The 23,190-nt window shown below is 39.7% G+C and overlaps 1 protein-coding gene across 9 annotated transcripts; it reads right to left on the bottom strand.

Moving 5' to 3' along the window:
* Positions 1-3,858: 3,858 nt before the first annotated feature.
* On the bottom strand, positions 3,859-9,121 carry LOC131251500 (uncharacterized). 9 transcript variants are annotated; one of them, XR_009173900.1, is made up of 6 exons: positions 8,447-8,720; positions 8,190-8,267; positions 7,806-8,070; positions 7,424-7,590; positions 5,693-5,737; positions 5,079-5,595 (listed from the first exon to the last, which is right to left on the bottom strand). XR_009173900.1 is itself a non-coding variant. In XM_058252251.1 (4 exons), exons 1-4 carry the CDS (start codon positions 7,206-7,208, stop codon positions 4,204-4,206), a joined length of 300 nt encoding a protein of 99 aa, XP_058108234.1. In that variant the 5' UTR covers positions 7,209-7,228; the 3' UTR covers positions 3,859-4,203. The 9 variants fall into 9 exon arrangements, 2 of the variants coding, with proteins under 2 accessions (XP_058108234.1, XP_058108233.1); XR_009173895.1 differs by lacking the exons at positions 5,079-5,595; positions 7,424-7,590 and adding exons at positions 6,622-6,747; positions 8,924-9,121 and having other exon boundaries at positions 5,602-5,737; positions 8,447-8,541; XR_009173899.1 differs by lacking the exons at positions 5,079-5,595; positions 7,424-7,590 and adding an exon at positions 6,622-6,741 and having other exon boundaries at positions 5,602-5,737; positions 7,806-7,877; positions 7,971-8,070.
* Positions 9,122-23,190: the final 14,069 nt, after the last annotated feature.

Raw genomic sequence — 23,190 nt, 5'->3', positions numbered from 1 at the left:
AGACTCACTTGGTGTGGGGGATGTTGCACGGGAGGCAATCCCAGATGCGCCGCCAGCTTTTGGCCAAACTCGGCCTGCATCCTTTACCCCACATGTAACCCCAACGTCGGATATAATAGGGCAAATGATGCTCCTAATGCAGCAACAACAACAACAACAACGGACTCTAGCAGCACTTGTGGGAGCCATTGCCCAAAGTATAAATGCGGCCCGATCGGTGTAGACCGCGCAGGCCCTCACCACAGCCATAATGAGCAATTTATTTGAGCACTTTTAGAGGCTCGAGCCACCTACCTTTGCAGGCACCCACCAACCCGAAGACGCCGAGTATTAACTAAATTGGGTCTCTAAGATGATTAGGCCACTCCATTGCTCCGAGGCGGAGCAAGTTGAACATGTCACTTACGTGTTCGAGAAGGTGGTAGATTTGTGGTGGGACAGTGTGCTGAGGTCTGTCCCGGTGGGTTTCATATGGACGTGGGACGAGTTTGAGTCGCGCTTCTTCAAGAAGTACTTCTCACTCGCCTACCGTAACGAGGAGGGTAAATTTCTCCGCCTCCAATAGGGAGGGATGTCAGTAGCCAAATACGAGAAATGTCATGGAGCTATCGAAATATGCTCCTCGAATAGTGGCAGATGAACAAATGAAAATGTGGCATTTTTCTGAGGGGCTACAAGCAGGTATACGCACAAAGAAGTGTTATGCCAACATACATGCGTACGCCGACCTAGTGGAGATGTCCATACGGTCTGAACAGGATGGGGAGCGGGTCTCTCGAGCTCGCCTACAGTTGGGCTCAAGACCTAGGATGGATGTGCAATCTTCATCACTCCCGAGCAAGACTTATCTATAAAGATTCGTCATTGTATTCATCAATGACATCTTAGTGTACTCAAGGAGTCAAGAAGACCATGAAGAATACCTGAGGGCAATCTTCCATGCACTCAGGAAAAATTAACTATTTACGCAATTTTGAAAGTACGACTTTTGGAAAGAAGACGATAAATTTTTGGGGCATGTAGTATTAAAGGAAGGCATAGCCATGGACCTCGCCAAGGTGGCAGTAGTGCAAGATTGGAAGCAACCCAATTCAATAACGAAAGTGAGAAGCTTTCTCGAACTCGTCGGCTACTACTGCAAGTTCATCAAGGACTTCTTGAAAATAGCTCGACCATTGTCCCACCTCCCTCGGAATGACATCAAGTTTGCCTGGAGCGAGAAGGCAGAGGCGGCTTTCCAAGAGCTGAAGGACAAGTTGACATCTGCACTGGTACTCGTGTTACCCAAGCAAGTGCTAAGTACACTGACCCTTCCTGGGTTGGCTTAGGATGCTTGCTAATGTAGAGGGACAGAGTGATCGCATATGCCTCCCGGCAACTGAAAAAACACGAGGAAAACTACCCTACTCATGGCTTGGAACTGGCGGCAATCATCTTTGCCTTAAAGCTATGAGGCATTACCTTTACGACGATATGTATGATCAGGATGCAGAGAGAAAAAGAAATTGTCTCAATAGTGTGAACGGAGAAGAATGGAATATGTTTGTTGATTTAAGGTCCATGAAACGGTCAAAGACTTCTTGTGAGAAGGGAAAGGCTTCTGGAAGAGAGATTAAATGTTCTCACACGACTTGTATAATGGAGCTGCTAGAAAGGCAAAGAAGATGGTAATTATTTGTAACCCACCTTTATTTTCTTTCAATTAAATTTAAGAATATAGCATTATATCAACTAATTGTTCTATGAAATTATAGCAAAAGGAAAATCTAGCTATAGTTGATTCTCCACAAGTCGAAGAATCTTCTCGCCCTTCTTCAGAGAGGATGGACTTCAATTTGATTCCTCAATCATTGGAAGACTTAGAGGCATTGCATAATTCTCTGGTTCAGACCCTTAAGGAAGATTCAATGGCAATTGACACTCCTTCGACCTCACACTCACATTCCGATAAGCAATCGGAGCTCGACTATCTGAAGAAGGAGATAGAGACGATGTTGATTTTCGATCTAACCGATCTTCTGGTCAATAATCGACTAGAGGCTTTGGCTACTCTCGTCGACAAACTGGAGTCTACAAAGGCTTCTGATATCGACCTCTCTCCTCAAATCAACTCGTTGAGACAAATTCTAACAACTACTTGTAGCTATAAAGAAGCCAAAGCTGAGGTCGATCAAACTGAATCCTCTATGATACCTCTTCAACAGATGATTTCAACTGCAACCACCTCCTTCCATCACTTCAGAGTTCAGTTTCATCGGGTCAAGGATTTATTCACCGACAAAAATTTGACCACGGTTGAGAAGGAATCGATCCGGATGCAAATCAAGGAGCTAAAGAAGCGATTGGAGGAGTTGACAAAATGATTGGAAGTGATGGAAGCATCAGAGAAAGAGAAGGAACAAGATTTGAAAGCTGCATATAAAGCTTACCACTCTTCGTACTCTCGGATCTCCAAATCGAAAGATAAATTTGCATCAACGAAGCGAGAGCTTGCAAGGCTGCAAGAGTCGATGAAGATGGCGAGTGGCCGAATGAAAATCTTGGCCAAGAGATTTAATAACTATAAAAACTTTAAATTTTAAATAATTTGCTCTGTAATACTCTAGCAGTGGTGGTCTTTTATTCACTTTTCTTTACTCCTTTTTCACCCTCATGAGGCAACAACTCTTCGCTTTTAATTAATCATTCCTTTAGTCATAGCTTGCATTTACACCCATTTTCAGTGCCTCAATGTGGGCCAATGAATAGTCACCATGTGTTTTCATTATGGATTCAATAGTACAGAAATCATACTTGCACTCAAAAATATATTTAGTTGATCTTCCTTTAGCAATACTAATCTATTATTAATGTGATGGTACATCTCTTATGTAAGTCTATCTGTTTGTCAATGAGATACCAAAAAAGGAACAAAGGCTACGAACTAAAATTGTAGCTATTAATATGGCTACGGATCTAGTTCGTAATCACCAGGCCCATAGGGAAAAAAAAAAGCTACGGAAGAAATTAGTATCCAAAAGTAGGCCTAATTCTGTAGTAAAAAGCCAAAAGTAAAAATAGCTACAAACTAGATCCGTATCCATTTTAGTCTAACAAAAAAATATTCTGGGAAGCAGTGGTAGATGCTACATGTATGCGAGTAAACCTGATGAAAAATAAAGTACTACACAAAACCATTGAAAACTCATAAAACAGAAAATATTGCTTTTCACTATTATTAAAATACAAAGGCAACCCGGGACCCACCAAAAGTAGATCCCTAATGTTTATTTGCCATCCAACCCACTGATAAGGTCAGCCAGACCTCAATGAAGGGAAATACAAAGACCAGATTAATCCAAAACTTGTGGCCTTCAAAAAGTTTTTAAAGTGTAGTCCACCAATGATTTGGATCTGCTTAAAGGATGGGTGACGTGGATATACAACATACTCATGAAGGTGACACACCAAAATCGTCATTTAGGAACGGTTTTAAACCGTTCCTAAATGCTTTAAGGACCGGTTTAATACCATTCCTAAATGAGGCGTCGCAGAAAATCAAGAACGGTTCAGAACCGTTTTGGGTACTGTTTCAATTTTTAGAAACGGTTTTAAACCGTTCTGGTGCCAACAGTCACATTTTGGGCACAATTTTAGAAACGGTTTTGAATGCTTATTAATGTTGCCAACGGTCAGATTTTATGACGGAATTTTAAGAATAATTTCAAACCCTGATAAAAACGAAATTTAGGGTCAAGGGAAATAAATTAATAGAAGTTTATTGCATTCCATCAAAAGAAAGATTAATCCAAAGAAAAACATAAGCTAATTTATACAAGGGATTTCCCAAGTCATGAAATAAGCAAACATCATGAACATCCTTAGACAAACTTTGAAACAAGAAAGGTCCCTTACCATGAAAGAGAATTACTTTCAATAAAAGATGATTTATATCCATAACCCCTCATCTACAAATCAAGAAGAACAATGCCATGCCCACCGCTACTTATACAATTGGATAGGATTGCTGAGCAGGAAAAAATCTAGAAAAACATCAATGCATGCTAATATCCAAAAACGCGAATGTGTGTGAGAGAGAGCATTTGAATTTTGAAATAATAAAAACATAGCAAAAGAATTCCACAAAAGCAAATTAACCAGAATACATCCTTCGGAGGTTCTTACTAAAGAAAGAAAAAAAAAAAACCCTTAAGAAGTCTCTCCCTAAGATGTAAAATAGAATATGGAGCAGAACTCCCTTCTAGATTCTACAAGAAGAGCGCTCTCTTCAGGAGTTTTATCTGAACGTATGTCTAGCTCGCTTGCAGTATAGCTGTGCAGAGATGATCAGGGTGACTAAGTTAGCTAAAATATGCAAAGCTGAAATTGAGGACACTGCAATAATAGATAGAAGCTTTTTGTGCAAAATAAAAGAACCATAGCCAACACACTATCGCATGCATGGTGGTCAATCAGTAATTCTGAATGACAAAAGGGACCTTGTCATCATTACTGCGCCCAAAAAAAAAAAAAATACATTTTTTGAATAGCAAAAACAGCGATATCATGGTCATTGTTAGGGAGAAACCAAAATAAATAATAATAATAATAATAATTGTGGAAGTCCATTCTGATAGCAAGCAAAGGTTCTCTTTCCTTAATTTGGGAGAAGTTTCGCAAGCCACAAAGGCATGCTTGCTCCACGAACCATTACAGCAGGCATATGCCAACTTGCCAGGTGATCCACCACTTTACAAAAAGAATTTGGCATATGTGGCTTTCTCCTGATTTTTGCAGGCATATGCCAACCTGCCAGGTGATCCATCACATAGAAATGTTCATAGGAGTACCTGTAGAAAAAAAAGAAGGAAAAAATAAAACACGAAATTGACAGATGAAGTTGACTCTTGTGCCATGAATCTTACTGCAAGAAGCGTTACAATGGACTGATTGCCACAAAGACACAAATCCCTTAAATTACTTACAGGTTTTATTGGTCCATTTGCTATAATTTCCAGATAAAAATTAATTGTATTTCCAAAAAAAAAAAAAAAAACAGAAAAACAAAACATATTAAGCATATTAATTGAATTAAGGAACTCAAAAGAAAATCTTACACATTATAAAGAAAACCCAAATCATGCATTAGTAATTAAAGGGATAGAAAATGGAATAATCCTGACATGAAGAGGAACATAAAAAAAAAAAAAAAAAAAAATACAAAAACAGAGAAAATGGATTAAAACAATCAGTTCATGACTAGGTAAAATCAATGCCATTTGCAAATATCACACCATATGCTTTTGCTGATTCTGTATGATCCCTTGAGAATTATGAATAAGAATAATTGTAGCAATATAAGCCTTACATTTGCTTGGAAGGCTCTGATCCTTTGGATCTTCTAGCTGCAATTTGTAGAAATAGAAGAAGAGGAAAAAAGAAGAGCAAGCTTGTTTAAGGTACAATAAGGTAATTTTTGCAAGTGACTGCACATATCAATCTTGGAAGAAACTCACAGTTTAGTCGGCTTAGAATTTCTCCTCTTGCCTTCCAATTTCTCCTTCATATCAGAAACAGACTCGAAATGAGGAGCATAAGAAACCTGTAGCTGCATATCTGCAACTTAAACATGTCAGCATGTGAAAGCAGTTAAACCAATTACCAAAATCCAAACAAACAGCATTCCAGCAACATAACAGAAACTTAGTTTCACCTTACCTTGCCACAGACCACATTGGGTTCCAAGTCTCTGGATGAACTGAAAGAAGATGAAAAGAAAATTTTCAAGTTATAAGAAACATCACAACTTACAAATATCACACCAATAGATAGTTCAGCCCAAGACTTACAATCACCCATGGACAGGCATATCCTTTTTTGTGTGGCGAACCATCTGTTGGGAGTGATCATGCTATCTCATAGAAAATAGATTGTATTGGCAATATTAATCGATTTTGGTGTAGTGATCATACAACTGAAACACATCAGCTGTCATTGGCCTATCAAAGGTAATGCTAAGATAATGGGTTCTCTATCCCCATTGATGTTTATCTCTCTACATGTTCATCCCATGTTATATAATTGTTGATCATCACCCATTTCAAGAAGATCCATTGTGTTTACAATTTGTGAAATGACAATGAAGGCAATTAGGAGTAACTGGAGAACCATGAAGTGATGTTTGAGAAATGGCTCGAGGCCATATGTCAGACATGCACCATTTTATATTGGATTCTTATGGACCGACCCATATATGAGTTCTTTTCTCCAAGAAAAAAAATATTTCAAGTTTATGCAAGTTCTTATAGAATTATCAGTGTGGGGCCAATAACTTTTTATTCCACTTTTTAGGGAAAGAAGGAATTTTTATGGCTTATGAAAGAAATGATTCAACCACCCATTATAAGCTGGAATTCAAGCATTCAACTTGACAACAATTGTGAAGTAGTGTTAAAAATTGGATCTAATACAAATTGATACCAAAGTCTCCAGTTGCATGTTGCTACCATCCATTATTGGCTCTGCAACAGTTCATATAGGCAGATAGGCAGCATTATTAACAAGGGCTAAGTAGCTTATGGTAATGCTTGATAGACATTAAAGACAAAATAATGGGACAGTGGAAAGCAGTGATAGACTCACAAGTCAAAGATTCTGAATCTTTGCCAAGCTCATTGTTTCCCATTGTTAAATCAACTATTTCTTGTTGCTCTCTTTGTTGCTTCTGTTGCAGTTTCCACTCTGAAACTTTTACAAAGAAATCTGACCCTACAAAAAGATAGGGAAATTACAACATAGATCTTAATTGTAAAGAAATGGCAGCATTCATGACAAAATGTGATAATCAACGCAGATGACCATGATATGACTATGGATCAAATACTTGCTAGGTATTGAAAAAAATAAAATAAAATAAAAGCACACAAAATCACAATCCAAAATGAGACATTTTATGTATGTTTATTCTTATCTATGTAAAATAATGAAAAAAAAAATGGGATTACATTGATCATGCAACTCCAGAATGGCGGTTAACTCAAAAGCACGAGATTGGTCTGACTAGCTAATCTAGCATCATTTTAAAATGTAAATTTCATAGAAATTGCATTCTTGCCTTTTAACTACCAAAACCTGATCCCTCCAAAATCCAATCAGAAAGAAGGAACAACTTATTTCTGAACATTTTGCTTCTGAGAAAACTAACCTGGACATTTTACTTCAGCAACCATATTGGATCTAGAAATGTCCCATAGACACAGAGTTGTTGCTACGTCCTACGTCCTCATGCTCACAAGGCATATAGGCCTGCTACTAACAGGCCAGCAAATAATTTTAAGAACAAAAACATCAAAACTGGTTTAAGAGAGATCACACATTTATCAAAAGGATTAAAAAAAAAGGATAAAAAAAGAAGAAGAAAAGAACAGAGAACGACTATTGGTACCTTCAAGAAGCAAACTTCCATGACCGAATGATTAAATTTAGAGAAAATATGGATTAGCATCAAGCTGACACATGCTTTCACTGAACTTTGATAATCAGATGTCATTTCAACTTGTAAGCTAAATAGTTTAACTCTCCTTTCTCCAAACTTAGTGATCTTCATAGCAGCTGTTGCAGATGGACACAGTTTCTTAAATCAAGAAAGATACAAGAAATTCCATGCACATGGACACCCTCAAATACATGAAACGAGTTCAGAATCTTCCCAGCTTTGCCATCATATACAGACTTGAAACAATCAAAATCATTCAATCCAATAAAGAAAAAACAACCAAATTGTTAATCACTGCTCAGCTTGTAGATTAGAATTAAAATGGTACCACCTTAGATTTGGCCTGCATGGTAGTTTTCTCCACTTCCTTTGCATGAATCTTTTCCTTAAGCTTAGAGTAGAACTGTTTAACAACATAGTGGAAATATCTTCAGTTGATGAAGTGTGGAAGCTGTGAGGAATGACCATATGCAAAACTAGAACATATCAGACGAACCTCCCTTCTTTTCTTAGCTCATTCGTTTCATCTAAAATTAAAGCTATAGGAAGGAGTAGAGCCCACTCTTCGGGGTTGCAAACCTGCAGCGGTGGGACTTCTAAAATGCACTTAAGGATAAATGAAAAAACCTTCAATGGATTCTCAATCGCTAGATAAAATAGATATCAAAGAAGCCATACAACTCGAAATAAAACAGTTTATACTTATAAAGGATACAAAGAAGAAGAACGAGGGCACTCTTCAACTTTATTGGGCATCCCCTGTTTCAGAGGCTTAAGATCTTTTATTTGTTCCCTGCATCAAAATAGCAATTTCTCACTTGTTGAATAGCTCTTTTCTTCCACTAGATTAATATTAGAGCTAATGGTAAATGTATATACAATTAGTTTAATAAATGTACGACAGGAGGCGTCCATGATAGGAACTTTTTCTAGTACTGATCTAGATGAGCCAGGAAGCCTTGATGATAGTACTTTCAATCTCGGCAGTGGTGTGAGCAGAAACAGGTGTCTTCCATTCTTTTAAGATGGCCTTCTTTCATTCTGTAACGTAGATCCTCACATTCTTCCTGCGACCACAAACATGCAACAAAGAACAATTCTAAGAGATGGTGCCGGCATGGGCATTGATATGTACTAGTTCTAGTGATTTATCACAGATAGATTCTACGACCTAATGTCGTCAAGTACAAAAGATCAATAACAATCTGCAAACATATACTGATACCAGGCTTAAAAACCCACAACATGATGAAGAAATTGGCCAGTCAACCAACGCATAAGAAATTCTATAGAAATGCAATTTGATTTCATACTCAGAATCAACTAAACTGAGTTGCTCTAGCTGAATTCCAAGTCAATTAATTTAGTAGCTTATGAAAATTGAGATCAACTGTTGAGTATACTTGCCACAATATCTTTAGAACATAAGCAATTGGTGACAACATTTACCTCGGAGAAGTCATCGTCTGATACCATGCAAATGCGAATATCCTTCATCAGATTGGACACATTCAGGACAATGTCTGCACTAATCTCTCCTGTCTTGTAAGACTCGGAAGCCCTCTTTATGCCTGAGAGGATAAAACGAAAATCACGAGCTGCAAATCCAAGAACAGAAAGGAATTCCACTCACTTCTTCGAATGACTCTCCTTTGGCTCTCAAAACAACAAGAAAAGCACTGATCAAAACTTCCGTAGCTTCACTCAGTAAAAAATCAAGAGAAGCTTCTGCCTCCTCTTCAGATAAATCCACCCCATTTATCAGAGATTCAATAATCTGCAATTTTATTAAAGATCATAGAAACAAAAAGCTATTAATAAAGACAGAAAAGCCATAATAACAGCACACCAAAATCAAAACCCATTTAGCAATCTGATGTTTCAGGCCAAACGATCAATGGATAAACAACATGAATAGCCAATATTCTTTTTGAAAGGGTAAGTAATTAGCCTATATTCACACACTATATAATAAATAGAACTGTGTGATATCAAGTCTCAAACAAGTATCACAACCACTTAATGCATTCTCTTCCCAACCATCTGTGTGATATCAACAAGTATCAAATAAAAATAAATAGAACTGCTCTAACTAATTAGCCTATATTCTCTTTGAAAGGGTAAGTAAACACACTATATAATATGGTTGGCTACATGGGGTGCAGCTGCAGTCATGGAATCTGAAGTTTCATAAGCTGACCTGATATAATGCATTAATTTTTTATGTTTATTTTTGAAAAGTCACATAATGTATTACCAGGAAAGAAAGAAAAATGATGCCAGAAATACAGGAGACCTTCAGAAGTAGAAGAAACAATAATACATTATGTGCTTATGTCATGTTCTTCAGAATATCAATGTCAGACATGGATGCCCATGCACGCATCATGGATGTGGATGGATGATTTCACAGTATGGAATTTTGGATGCATAACTACATTGAAAGGAAAGGATGCATGAAGGCAACGGCAGGGAATGCCCTATACAAGTAGAGCTCGTGGACACCTCTTGGCAAGATTAATATGCTAACTTGTTAACATCCCACATGACATCTTGAAAAAGGATTTGGTCCTTTATGCCACAACTAGTAGGCATTATCTCAAATGACTCTTTGATATTCTCTGGCAAAACCCAATACACCCTAAGCATCCCACTACAAATTGTAGCCATGCTCATGCATGAGCAGCTTACAAAGTTTCATAGTGGGATGTTCTTACACTAAAATGTGAAAAGTGATAGTTGACAAGCAAGGAATTGGGATTGAGTTCTCTCAGACCATTTTTTCTTGTGATGAGGCCGAGACTCGCTGTGTTAGATTTTGCCAGCGCCTCACACTATTTGGAGTTCAATCTTTTGCATGGCTGGCTACAGAGAATAAAATCCTTGCTCTCGGGAATCTCAGGAAGTACCAACAAGCATTTCCTAATATGTGCATCTTGTTTCAGATTGATGGGCACTATGGATCATATGCTTCTTCATTGCTCTATGGTTAGATCCACACGCTATCACTTGCAAGGTTAACTAGCAAATCTCAAAAACATGACATGCAGAAACGGCACAACCATAAGCTGCTTATGAAACAATGAAGACTAGAAGAATTGGGGTACTGCAAACCAAAAGGCAAAGTACCTAAAGTGAAAAGTAAGATGCAGGTGCATTCATAAAATATGCAGCAGATCATATTAGGTTTTAAAATATATATCCAAAATAGGCTCTATGACATACTTGTGACAGTGTAAGCCAAATTAGCTAAATTATGAGCTGACATGTAAAGGTCGATCTGACTGTTCAAATCCTTCATCCAATCCATCTAATGAAGGGTCTGGCCAAAATTCAGGCTATCATATGATGGAGGTGGGCCACTGTGAAATTCAAGGGTGGGCATTCTCTTCCTGCTCATTTCCTTTGACGTGGCCCACATTAATTTTGGATCATAGAGGTGATCTGAAGTGACGTGTCTCATAGATGGGTTGGATTCCTTGAACATTTCACTCGGCCCCACATTTTCCTGATACCACCATAGTTCACCTTAATATATAATAAATAAATAAAATAAAAAGCTTAAATTGTTGATTTTCTTGGTAATAAATTCAAAAGAAGCTTATCCATTCTGCCCCCTGGTACCATATCCGGACTGATCATTCAGCACGCCCCTACCATTAACGGCCCATAAGGTGAAAACCTCATTGATCCAAGATCGTCTTCATCCATATAGCCCACATATGTTGTGAAAATCTCATTGATGGCCCACCTATATGGACAGTGAGGATCTCTGATCAGAGAATTCATCACCATATAGACCATCAACGGTCCTCATTTACCAAAAGGCATCTTGACATTGATTTCTTATACTATAATGCAGGTGCACAATCCATTGACATATGTTATGGAATGTAGGGTGATAACTTACCTTCAAAACCTGATGTAATTCAACTTTATAAATCTAACAACATCCAGCGGATGAGACTCAACGATCTAGATCAACAAGCACTCCATGTGTGGGGACTGTCGTGGGATGGTGGATGTTGCAGGGAGAGGGAGATCGAGAGAGGGAGGGAGAGTGAGAGGGAGATAGAGAGAGAGGGTTGAGATCGGGAGAGGGAGATCGAAAGGGAGGGAAATCGAGGGGGGGGGGGGAGATCGAGAGAGAGGGTTGAGATCGGGAGAGGGAGATTGAGAGAGGGAGAGGGAGATCAGGAGAGGGAGATCGAGGGAGAGGGAGATTGAGAGAGAGGGTTGAGATCGGGAGTGGGAGATTGAAAGAGAGGGAGATTGGGAGAGGGAGAGGGAGATCGGGAGAGGGAGATCGAAAGAGAGGGAGATCGAGAGAGATGGTTGAGATCGGGAGAGGGAGATCGAAAGAGAGGGAGAGGGAGCTCGCGTTTTGGGCGTTTTGGAGGGATTAGGGCATTTTGGCAATGAAAATGATCTCGTAGTCTACAGCAGATTTACATAAATGTGACCTCGGGCCATGTGGGGTCCACTCAGAGGGTTTTAATAGAATCCATTCCGTCCATCTGTTTCAAAATAATACAATAAGCTATAATACTAAGAAATAAGAATATCCAACACTCAATTGGGACACACCAATAAAAAAGTGAAAGTAACAACGTACAACAACAACTATTCCGGTAGGGTTCAATACCGTTTCAAATCAGGAACGGCTTAAAGCCGTTTCTGAACCAAAACGCCAACCATACCAGTTTGGCGATTTTGGTGTAGTGTGAGCCGCACATAGTATTAAGGTATTATCAGGGCAACATCCATCCTGGATATAGTCACCTAAGCCAAGTTTACGAGCCCAAGCTCCACCCATGAGGGTTGGGTTACTGGGGCCAGGGCCAGGGCCAGCCGCCCATAACAATGCAGCACACTTTGTTAGAGCATCCCAAGTTTTCTTTTCTCCTTGATTTTGCACCATTACTATGTTTGATTGTCCTCCTCAGTTGTGGCAATGGTGTTGATGTACAGCTATAAAGACCATGATTGAGCAATCTTCTATTAAATATATGATTAAAAGTAAAATTGTGAGTGGTCCAAATTCAAAGGGAAATCAGATTGCTAAAACTTTGATTTTATATATATATATATATATATATTTGTTGCACGAACTCCATCCATGGCTAGGTTAATGATTTGGACAGTCTAGACTGCCATATGACCATGCTATGCGTACTTGAGGAGTCATCTTTTAAAAAATTTAGAAAAAAAAAAAGAATTTTTACCACAAAATTCATTCTTCAGGAGTGAGAATTTTATGAAATAATGACTCTAAGAATAAAAAAACACGGATGAAATTAAAAAAATTACACCCATTTGTTTTTCTTAAAAAATGATAAAGTTGAGAATTGTGGGGCATATGTTGTATGTATATGACATCGAACCTGTCCCACAGCTGAATCCTATTCGAAGATCAGACAAATGAAAATTCCAGCAGATCCAACCAAATAGTGGGCCACACCATAGAAAATAATATCCACTGCCCAAAAATATCCAGTAGAATGCCCTCAGTGGAGTTAGTCACAAAAGCGGGCCCCACCTCGAATCCACCATTTATCAGCAAGTTGTTTGGAATTTCCACCATCGGATTATCCGTTAGGAGAGTAGCAGCAGAAAATACTAAAATTGGAAATGATTGGGAATGTGAAGGGATTCTATATTTACTAGAGAATAACATGTTTTGATATTCTGGTTACTGGTCTTTGTTTGTTTGTTTTTTCCCCAGTTTTGGGGAGCTACACTTTGATAGATAAACCCCCCCCCCCCCTTTTGGGTAAGAAGATGTACTACTTTGTGCTCTAGTATTACTGAATGAGAATGAAAGGGCTAGCTGTAGGCTTGTAGCTTTGCTCAGCCCACAAACCTGTACAAGACCGCACATTTACATCCCACTCTAAAGATGCCTTGGCCTAAAAATTACTCTTATCCACAGTTTAGAAATAAATTGATGGCTTGAAAATGCTTCTTCATATGTTTTATAGACCATTAAACTGCTTCTAACATTGTAGCCCACCTGAAGAATGGAACAACCTGATTTTGGGCCAGATCTGTTGCATGGTCAGATCCATGGACTGCTTGGATCTTGCTCCAACCAAACTGGCATATGTAGCAGGTATAGGTGGGATGCCCTGGAGACGCCCCTTTTCCTTTTCCTAATTTTCATTTAGTACCAACATAATATAGCTCATTTTCTTTTCCTTCTTCACTGATGAAAATAGAGCGATAGGCTTGTGTGTCTTGACCAATTAACAGGCATCTCCATCCATTAGGTGGGCCTTACATTTACATCTTAAGAAATTGCCAGCATTCTGTGCTTCTAGATACAGTGCAGCCCACCACATGAGATGATTAGCTTGATGTTTGCACGGGGTCATCTTCAATGGAGCCCACACGCCATGGAGACCGGCATAGGCTTATCAAATCACTGCCCATATTATTTCATCTAAACCATTAAATAACTATCTCCAAGTGGGAGAGAACAACTCACCTTGGATTTCAACTGGCATCTTGATCGCCTTAAGAATAAACGTGTCAACCCTAAATCTAGTGTTGGTAATCCATGATTACTATACACCAAATTTTGGTTGATAGCCTCCGTAGAACTCCGATTTTGGGACTTCCAACTATCACATACTAAGTCCCATAAGTGGGGCTCCACAAGGAGGATTTCTGAAAGTAAAGACGACAAACACGTATCATTTCTCAAAATTTCATCATATTCAATATATGTTACTGTGTACAATTGAGCACATCAAGGCAAAGCCAAAACATAAACCATATCATATTTACTATACCTGATGTACATATTTAGGGTATTACTAAAGAATATATACAATGATATGTACAAAACAAAAGGACAACTGGAATCTGTAGCCTCTACTCCTGCAGCTCCCTACTCTCACCTATAAAAAAAAATGAAAGGAAAGCTTGAGCTACTAAGCCCAGTGAGTGCGTGTGCAGTGAAAATGCATGTTTCATGTCATGCTCATATAATGCACAGGCCTGCTGGACCAATAATAATAAAATAAAGATACAATGCATTATGCCACTTTTTATGTTCCAAATCATTTTTATATACAGAGGTGGGACTTCTACCCACTTGTAACATACATACTCTTTCAACATTTCTACCACTTTCCACATTTCTCAATTGGATCACCAAGGTCTAAAACAGAGGTGAGACTCGCATATAATTGCTACCCACTTGTATAGACCTTTTCCATCGTGGTCAACTATAGAGGTGGGACTACATAGTTCACGGGCTGAACTAGTCTAACCCACTTGTGTTGAACCTCACTATCTTCCTAACAACGAGAAGTCATAAGTCGCTTGGCAAAACGATAGCGGACAATTTACGAGCTCGTCACACACAACCTATTTGTGCTTGCCCATAAGCAGGTCAGGTCAAACCTCTCAACCAATCGACACGCGTTGGTGGGAGTCGCCGCCTACTTTGGTATTTCGGCATTCTAGCGCTCTGTTCTTCCACCTGGTGTAGGCATTGGTTACTCCCAATGGTACCAATCGGGGTTTAGAGACTTTCACCCACGGACCCTCTAATCATGTCCTGTTGAATTACACATTTTTGGTGTGGTGTCCAACTCAAGTCATAACAAAGTATGTTTCATCTCATTTACAATCACGGTATGCATGAGTCCACACACAATCACAATATAGCATGTTTTTCAAGACAAGCATAGGATGACCTTCCTCATGTGGTCTCCTCATGAATTTTAAGTTTCTCATAGGGTCTCATGTAATGCATCCTGTATCTAGACGGTTCGCGGACTTTGTAAGGGACAAAGAGAGAAACCTATGGAAATACGTATAAATTTAAACAAAACTAAATCATCTCTATCATCTAATCTTCCATTAATAACCTAATCAACTAACTTAGAAAATTCAGCAATAACCTTAAGAAAATCCAGCAATAACCTAACCAATTTAAATAAGAAAAGCTAGTCTTCTATAGGGCTTTGAAGGAAAATCCAGCAATAAGTTAACCAACTACATCAGAAAATCCAACAATAACCTAACCCTAATCTTTTATAGGGCTTTCAAGGAAAATCCAGCAATAACCTAACCCTAAATAAAAAAATCTAGTCTTTTATAGGGCTTTCAAGGAAAATCCAACCCCAACGTGTGCACATATATGCGTGCTCCTAATCTATGAACTCACCTGTAACTATCAAAGGATTGGCTCTCAACCTCAGCTTCTATTTCCTTTTCTTCTTCTTCTCAACTTCACACTCAACAAGAAAGAGAGTGCTGGAAATGGGATGTTGAAAGAGAATTTTTATGTTTATGGACTTGAAACTGGTTTTAAAATTAGTTTTTGTCTAAAAAGAAGGTTTGGGAGGTGTTTTGTGATGTTTTTGAGAAGTGTAAGCTTATGGTAACAATGTAACAATGTTATTTAAGTAATTTGAACTAACATATTCCAAGGATTTTAAAAACATCGAGGTCATTTGAGTTATTTTATTAAAATATACATGTGCATATCTATTCATAACTTACAATTCGGGTGTCCTATTGACATGCCGTTTTCGCCAGTAACTCCGTAACTTGACTACAGTCACAACGGTTAGGCTCTCGGACCTAACAGATTTTGAAAACTCGATGATGGGGCTCCGCCAGATAAAATAAGGACATGATTGTCATTTCTCAGATTGTTTAATTTTAAGTCCGTATCTTAAAATTCGGACATCGGGTTGAAATCCGGCTTGCTGCTAGATAACAAAACAACATTATGATCAAGTCAAAACATTCTTAGGGCCAATGGACCTACAGCCAACGACTATCCAGTGTATGAACCAGATTTTGGGGCCTCAGGTCTTACAGGCCCACATGTGATATTGGGATTGGCTTCATTCGGTTGGCTATGAAGGTTGAGATTGATTGGTCCGTTGTTGGCACCCCACCTCCCCAAGTAGCAAGCATGACTCTTGTTGCGTAGCACCCCAACAACGCAGTGAAATGAGATCCAATCTCCGGTCTCACCCACAAACGATAAACAAGAAGAAATATAATCTAGAAGAAGAATCAAAGCATTCCAAACAAACCACAAGACAATATATATGTGAAAAAACTCCAAACAAGGGTAAAAAACCATGGGTGCAAACTTCCACTATGAAGAAAACAAGATTACAAGCATTATAATAACCTTTTCCCTTTAGATGTATAGAGAAAACCCTTTGCCCACACTTTAGAATAACTCCCATAACCCTAGAAAAGCCCTAGGGACCCCTATTTATAGTTTAGGCAGCTTCTCTTTCGCACCTTTGCGAAACCGATTCAAATTTCCACAGTCTGTATCAAATCCACAAAACGAATCTGCGTAACCTTGACTAGTCGAGCAGGCTGCTCAACCGGTCGAATGGACCCTCGACTGGTCGAGCATGGGCCTCGACTGGTCAAGCACCTCGGAACCAAAAAACTGATGCTCGCTGGACTTTGAGTAGAGCCAGCCCTCGACTTGTCGAGCACCCCTGTCCAGATGTGGCTCCACATCTCAACAACTCTCCCACTCCTTGCTTTCACACCTTTGTTCCAGTGCAACCAGTGATGATCTACCCGGAACGGACACATTCATGGTGGTAGACGTAGAACAGTTGTCGCCTCCTAGAGCGAGCGTGAAGGTAAGTACGTAATCCATCGATGTTCCATTAGCTCTAAATGTCTAGTTTATTTTCCCATCAGTGCCCAGCTGTATGGCGTGGTCATTTCCTGGCAATGATATGTTGGGGCCCGCTGTAACATACTGGACTGTCCCGCTAAAGGTCCAGCCAGGTATGGGGTTGGTTTGTGTCAAGAGCATGAATGGTGTCTTGGAGTTTGTCGTTACGTTCAACGATGGGGATTCAAAGCCAACATTTTGGAGTAGATCTGTGGAGAAGGTGGCTTGTCAGGCAGGGTAATTCTATAATTGTGTTGAAATGCTAGGGTCAGTGGAAGAATTGTAACTTACCTTCTTCAGCTGCTGCTGCTGCTGTTATGAAGAGTAAGAGCAACAGCTTTCCCTGCATCATGTTTTGAGAGAGAGAGAGAGAGAGAGAGAGAGAGAGAGAGAGAGGCTCCAAACTGCTAGAGTGCTGGGTTGACTTTGACTAGATGGGATTTCTAATGGGAACGATTTGGTGCTATTGATCTTATCTCAGTCAACAAGCACTCTTGTTTCCGTACGTGTGTTACACATGTGCAGGATCCAAGCTGTACATCTGGTGGCCCCTACCATTTATGGTCTATAGCCTAGAATAACATCAAGATCGTCTCTAGAACAAAAAGGTCTGGTCGATCCAATCATCAGATGAGCTACACCTCAGGTGGTGGGGGGATCTGCAGGTCCGACAATAGGAATGTGCTCTTTGCCTTCACAGCGGGTTACAGTGCCGGCTCCAACAATCTAGTTGAATTCAGAGCAGTTTGGGACGGGCTTATCTACTGTTTTGCTATGGAGCTGTCTAGAATAGTTGTGGAATTGGACTCCAGATTAGTAGTGGGCATTCTCAATCAATCCTCCAACCCATCTTGGATATATGGCGGAATTGGAGCTTGAGGATTGCTAAAATGGGGAACTACGGACAGCTGAGCCTTCAGCATGTCCTCAGAGAAGGCAATGCCCCGGCTAACGGCTTAGCTAGACCTGGGAGTGCTTCTCAATCTTCCTCTTATTTCGCCTACGCCTCGTCGCTGCCCTAGGATATCCGCAGGCTAGTGTTCCTTGATAAGGTGGGGCTAGGGTTCGTCAGGTCTTCCTAACCCCTTCCCCTAGTTTGTTGTGTCCATTGGTTTGGTGGCCTTTTTTTTCTTTTGCTTGTACGATAGGCGCAGCTCAATTCCTTTTTGTCGGGGCCCACCGAATGGATGTATAGTTTTCTTTTTTCAATAAAATTAGTGGTCCATCCACCTTCCCTTTAAAAAATAAAAAATAAAAAATGAAGTTATAAGTGTACAGGATTAAAAATATATGTACCACATCAGACATCACACAGGTGAAGTATTTCTCTCTCTCTCTCTCTCTCAATATTAATGCTTCGGGAGTTAGTTGTTTGTAGATTCCCAATTTGAATGTGGACCCTTATTTCAGGATTTAGAGATTTTAGGGCTAACAGATTTGAATGTGGAACCCGAATTGGGTTTTTCTGATTTTACAAATTGGAGATTTAGGGATTTTAGGATTTTGGGGATTTGAAGATTTTTGAAATTGGGGATTTTCTGATTTTACAAATTGGGGATTTGGGGATTTTAAGATGAAAGAAAATAAGTTTTTTTTTATCTCCACACCAGTCCTGATTATGATAATGAAATGGAAATCTCAGAAATATGATTCTTCGTTTGTGAAATGATAGGTCATTTTGAGGTGGAGTGATTGAAGGGGTCGTTTGCACACTAATTTGGTAAACATCGGAAGGATCTGTGCCACTAATCAGGTGTGGGCCACGGTGCATATGCACTAGTGTCGAGATAAATAAGATCCATTCATCAGGTGGTCCGCATGTAAATGTAGACTGTTAAGCTTCTTATACCTGTGTGGCCCATCTGATAATCGAATGGGCCCGATATTTTGTTGTGAGCATTTTTGCGATGGGACCCACCTTACAAATGGCCGCATCAAGAACACCTGTGCTAGTGGATCATCCTAGAATTTCTCATTAGTATTCTCAATACTACTACTGGGGATGCAAATGGACTGGATTGTTCAGGCCCAGTTTGCTTTCGTCCTGATATGGGTTTGAGCCTCCAGGCCTGATAACCGATTGATCCTGGCCTGGCCTTGATTCAACAGGCCCTATAGGATGGTCACACAGTGTAGCCTAGTCAGATCTAACACTAAAATGAAAACTGTACAATTTTTGAGATCTAACAAGAAAATAAGATAAAGAATTGTTGTGAAAAACAAGATAAGAACTGTCACAAAATGCATGCTTTTCATAGACCTCAAAATCTTATTGGGGTTTGCTTATGTTTGCTCTAGGTTCTCTAGTCCCATGTTATAGAGTTGACAGGCCCCATTTGCAATGTATAGCGTCTGGGTTTCAACTTCCGATTGTGAAATGACCCTCTGTGATTTGGCAATGAAAAAGAAGAAGCCATCTTGTTTAGATGTCTAAAGCATTCCACCAATTAGTTGCAGTTTTTATATCAGATAATATTGTACTGACACGAATCTGGATTTGTATCATCAGGAAGCTTTTAGTCAATACCTACATATGCATGAATTGTTTAAATGAGTACATCAACTCTAAATTTGGAGAGCATTGAACACTCTACTTACTTGGATGTGTTTACACAAATGCATAAGATTCTTAAGAATCTGAAGATGGCTAAGTAACCTTCTGGCTTTTACTTTCATAAGAACAATTGAATGTGTTTAGGGACTTTTTGCATATCCACTACATCCTTTTATAATAATCACTATTATATTAATGTTTTTTAGCTTATTGCATGTTTTGTGTTTGCAAGTAGTACAATGACTATTTCGCACATTTGTTGGAGTATCTAATATCTTTTTTCATGCGGACAGAACCCTTGCAAGACCTGGATAGAAATTTTCAAAAGGTTCTCATTCTGTCTCTTGAAAGTGCTTGGATTATTTCCATAGACTTTATCTTGCTTGCTAATATGGTGAAAATTTATGTATTTGCATTGTCTAAAACTAATTATGGACATAATTGCCAATATATGCAGCATGCAGCATGCGTTTTTTTTTTTTCACCTAAAATTGTTCATTTGAAGAGTGTCTGCCAAGGCATGGTGCTGAATTCATTGCAGCGCTCCCATTTTATGATCATACCCATCCAAAATATGGTTTTCTCAATCTTGCCACAAAGTTTCCTAAGGTTTGCTTAAAGCCTGACCTAGGACCCAAAACATACATTGCATATGGATCCTGCAAGGAGCTTGGGAGAGTTGATTCAGTGACGAAACTGAATAAGTTCTCTTTTTCAGGGACGCGGATCAAGTTCTTGCGCAAGGATGTTGGGTGGGGCTCACTGATATGTTTGTGTGTTTTGTGAACTCATTTTAGGCTGTGCGATTGTAACGTCTCAAAAAAATCCATACAAAGACCCGAGTACCACCTCAGGCAGAAATCACTAAGGACCAAATCCTTTAGAAATTAGACGATAATTATCTAGTGCTGAACCAGATTACCTGTGAAATTAGCACTGATCACTATAAACACGAACTGCAAGACTCAAAATGTATAGAATCGTTAATGCTGCATTACCCTGAAATCTAGGATCAATCCCTAAACCCAGTTGCTCTCAGGAGCACCTTGAAACTCCGTATCGGACCTGGACAACACGTCAAAAGTCCGATTACTACAAAACTATGTAGTTATGACTGCAGTACTGGACTTGACAACCACCTCAGAAATCAAGTCCTAATAGTGCCCAGAAACGCACAACTTGAGCCCGGAGCGAAGTTTGTGAGAAACGCGAATATCTTTAGCAAGTGAACTGAAACTTAAGTGAATTGAGTCGTTCGCTTACAGGCTAAATTTAAAGATTCAAACCATAAGAATCTGACCCAAGTACACCCTCGGATCAGGAAAAATTTCCAACTCATGTCGGTGCACTTGTGGCCCTGATCGAGTACCGGTGATCGTCGAACTGAAATTGGTCCGCCACGGTCGATCTGTAAATCCGTTCGGACCGAAAACTCAGCTTGACCTAGATCCAATGTCAGAAAGCTTAAGTCCGACCGCATGCTGAAGGGAGGCCACCAGAAGTGCTCCGTTGGACTGAAACAGACACCCTTTGGATATAACCTAAGTATACCTTGGCCCTGGGGCCATTTCCATCAGTCCTGTGCCTATATAAAGGCTTAAAACCCTCTCTCTCTCTCTCACTCCATACAAATTTCTAAACCCTAGGGGAGAGAAAAGAGAAAAATAGAAGGAAAAAGAGAGAAAGCTGGAGTTTGTTCCTGGGATTCAACCCCCTTACTCCACGCGCTTAACCACTCTTCCCGTGTCGCTATTCCGGCGTTTCCGATTCCGTTCTTAGGTAAGAAAACCTAACCCTAATCTGTTTTAGGGTTTTCAATAGTGTAAATGGTGGAATAGCTAACCTATTCCCTGTTATAGGTTGTTGTGGTGCCGTAGACAAAGACTTAGCTTTTAAATTGAGTCCGTTACGAGTCTACCGGCGAAATGTGCAGACTATAAATGTTTAGGTTATGGTTTTCAAGGCTTTCAATGTCAGTTAATGATTTATGCCTGACTTGAATGATATCACATGCTTAGATGCGATGTTTCCCACACTTTACCACATCTATGAACTATGTTGAATATAGTGAAATCCATGTGTTTGTTGATATGCTTGAATGAATATGGATTTATGATTTGTGCTTGCCATGATTATTGATTGTAAATGCATGATCGTTGTATGCGTGACATTTCCTTGTGAAAGGATTTGCTATAACATGTGTTTTAACTAAGTCATTACATGCATGTAATGTGTGTAGTCTAAGTGTTTGATAAAATGCCTCAACGAGGAAATACTTGTTGGAATGCATGTAATGAGGGTGTTGAGATAGGATTCTCAATTCCCTTAACCATGGTTATAGTTTTCCTTTATGTATCTATACACTACTACATGTTTTATGGTTGAAATGCCTATGTACGCTATTATGTACACTGTGTTCGTTGAAATGCTCAAATGAGACTTATGTTTAAGTTAGTTGCTACATGCTGTATTGGACTAGCGCATACGTATTCCTATTGTATTTGAAGTATGTTTGAGACTATGGTATAGTCCAGGCAATCAGTAACAGGTCCTGGTTTGGTGGCCGTGGTCGTTTCGCCACTCAGGACGTCTTCGATGAATCCGAGTTGTACCTCGGTTGTCGACAGTGGTTAGGCCACACGGAGTGCTTATGCACTTCATGTCGATCATTTTGATGTATGCTCATACTAGTCGAGCTCGTCAAGTAACCTGATTGACCTGATGTATGTTCACCATGTATGGATGTTACTGCTTGAACCTAAGGTACCAAACTCACCAGTGGAAAGCCCGTTTAACCATGGTACCACGATCCACTAAGACTCATGAGCCGGACATGGTGGTATGGGATACCGTGGTCATGCTGTCGGCCTATGCTGGGGTGACGAGCCTCCCCGTAGTGACTAGTGAGCAACCCAAACTCGTGAGTCGAATACGGTGGTATGGGACACTGTATTCGAGCTGTCGGCCTGCACTGATTAGGTGACGAGCCCTTTGTAGTGACCTTGAGCGTACTCTGAGACCGCGTTGAGGCGACGAGCCTTTTTGTAGCAACTAGAGTATAAACTAGGCCTACACTGATCAGGTGACGACCCCTTTGTAGTGACCTAGAACCGTAACATCGTATGAGATTTACTAGGACTGACGACCCTAGAATGGATCATTGTTTGGGAATTGATATAAGGGAGGTACCTTAGCTTCCCAACCCTGCTGTATGAATAAACCTAAGTAAGAACTTGGTTAATATGATCATAACATTGCATTGCACGGTGCTTTGGCGATGAAGTAACATGTGTCGGGAGTGGTGCATGCCGCGACCGTGAGATGAAGTTCGCAGAGGGAGTGCAGGCGAGGGCATGCATCATATCATACAATCTTTGCATTAACAAGAGTATTTAGGGCTTGATTGTTGTACTGCTTTATCATTTCTGCTTGATTGAATTGATAACATGTTAACCTTTGCCTTATAGCTCCACTGAGTTGATCACT

Source organism: Magnolia sinica, chromosome 7 (genome assembly GCF_029962835.1).
Source record: "Magnolia sinica isolate HGM2019 chromosome 7, MsV1, whole genome shotgun sequence".
NCBI lineage: Eukaryota > Viridiplantae > Streptophyta > Magnoliopsida > Magnoliales > Magnoliaceae > Magnolia > Magnolia sinica.
The sequence above is the reverse complement of the archived record's forward strand: the minus strand, read 5'-3'. Positions and strand labels throughout refer to the sequence as shown.

Coding starts and splice junctions, on each gene's coding strand:
- LOC131251500 (XM_058252250.1), bottom strand. CDS start 7,585: ATGAAGATCACTAAGTTTGGAGAAAGGAGAGTTAAACTATTTAGCTTA. Junction 5,738..7,423: donor TGGAAGTTTGCTTCTTGAAG/GTACCAATAGTC, acceptor ATCTTCTTTCAG/TTCATCCAGAGACTTGGAAC. Junction 5,596..5,697: donor CCAATGTGGTCTGTGGCAAG/GTAAGGTGAAAC, acceptor TTTAAGTTGCAG/ATATGCAGCTACAGGTTTCT.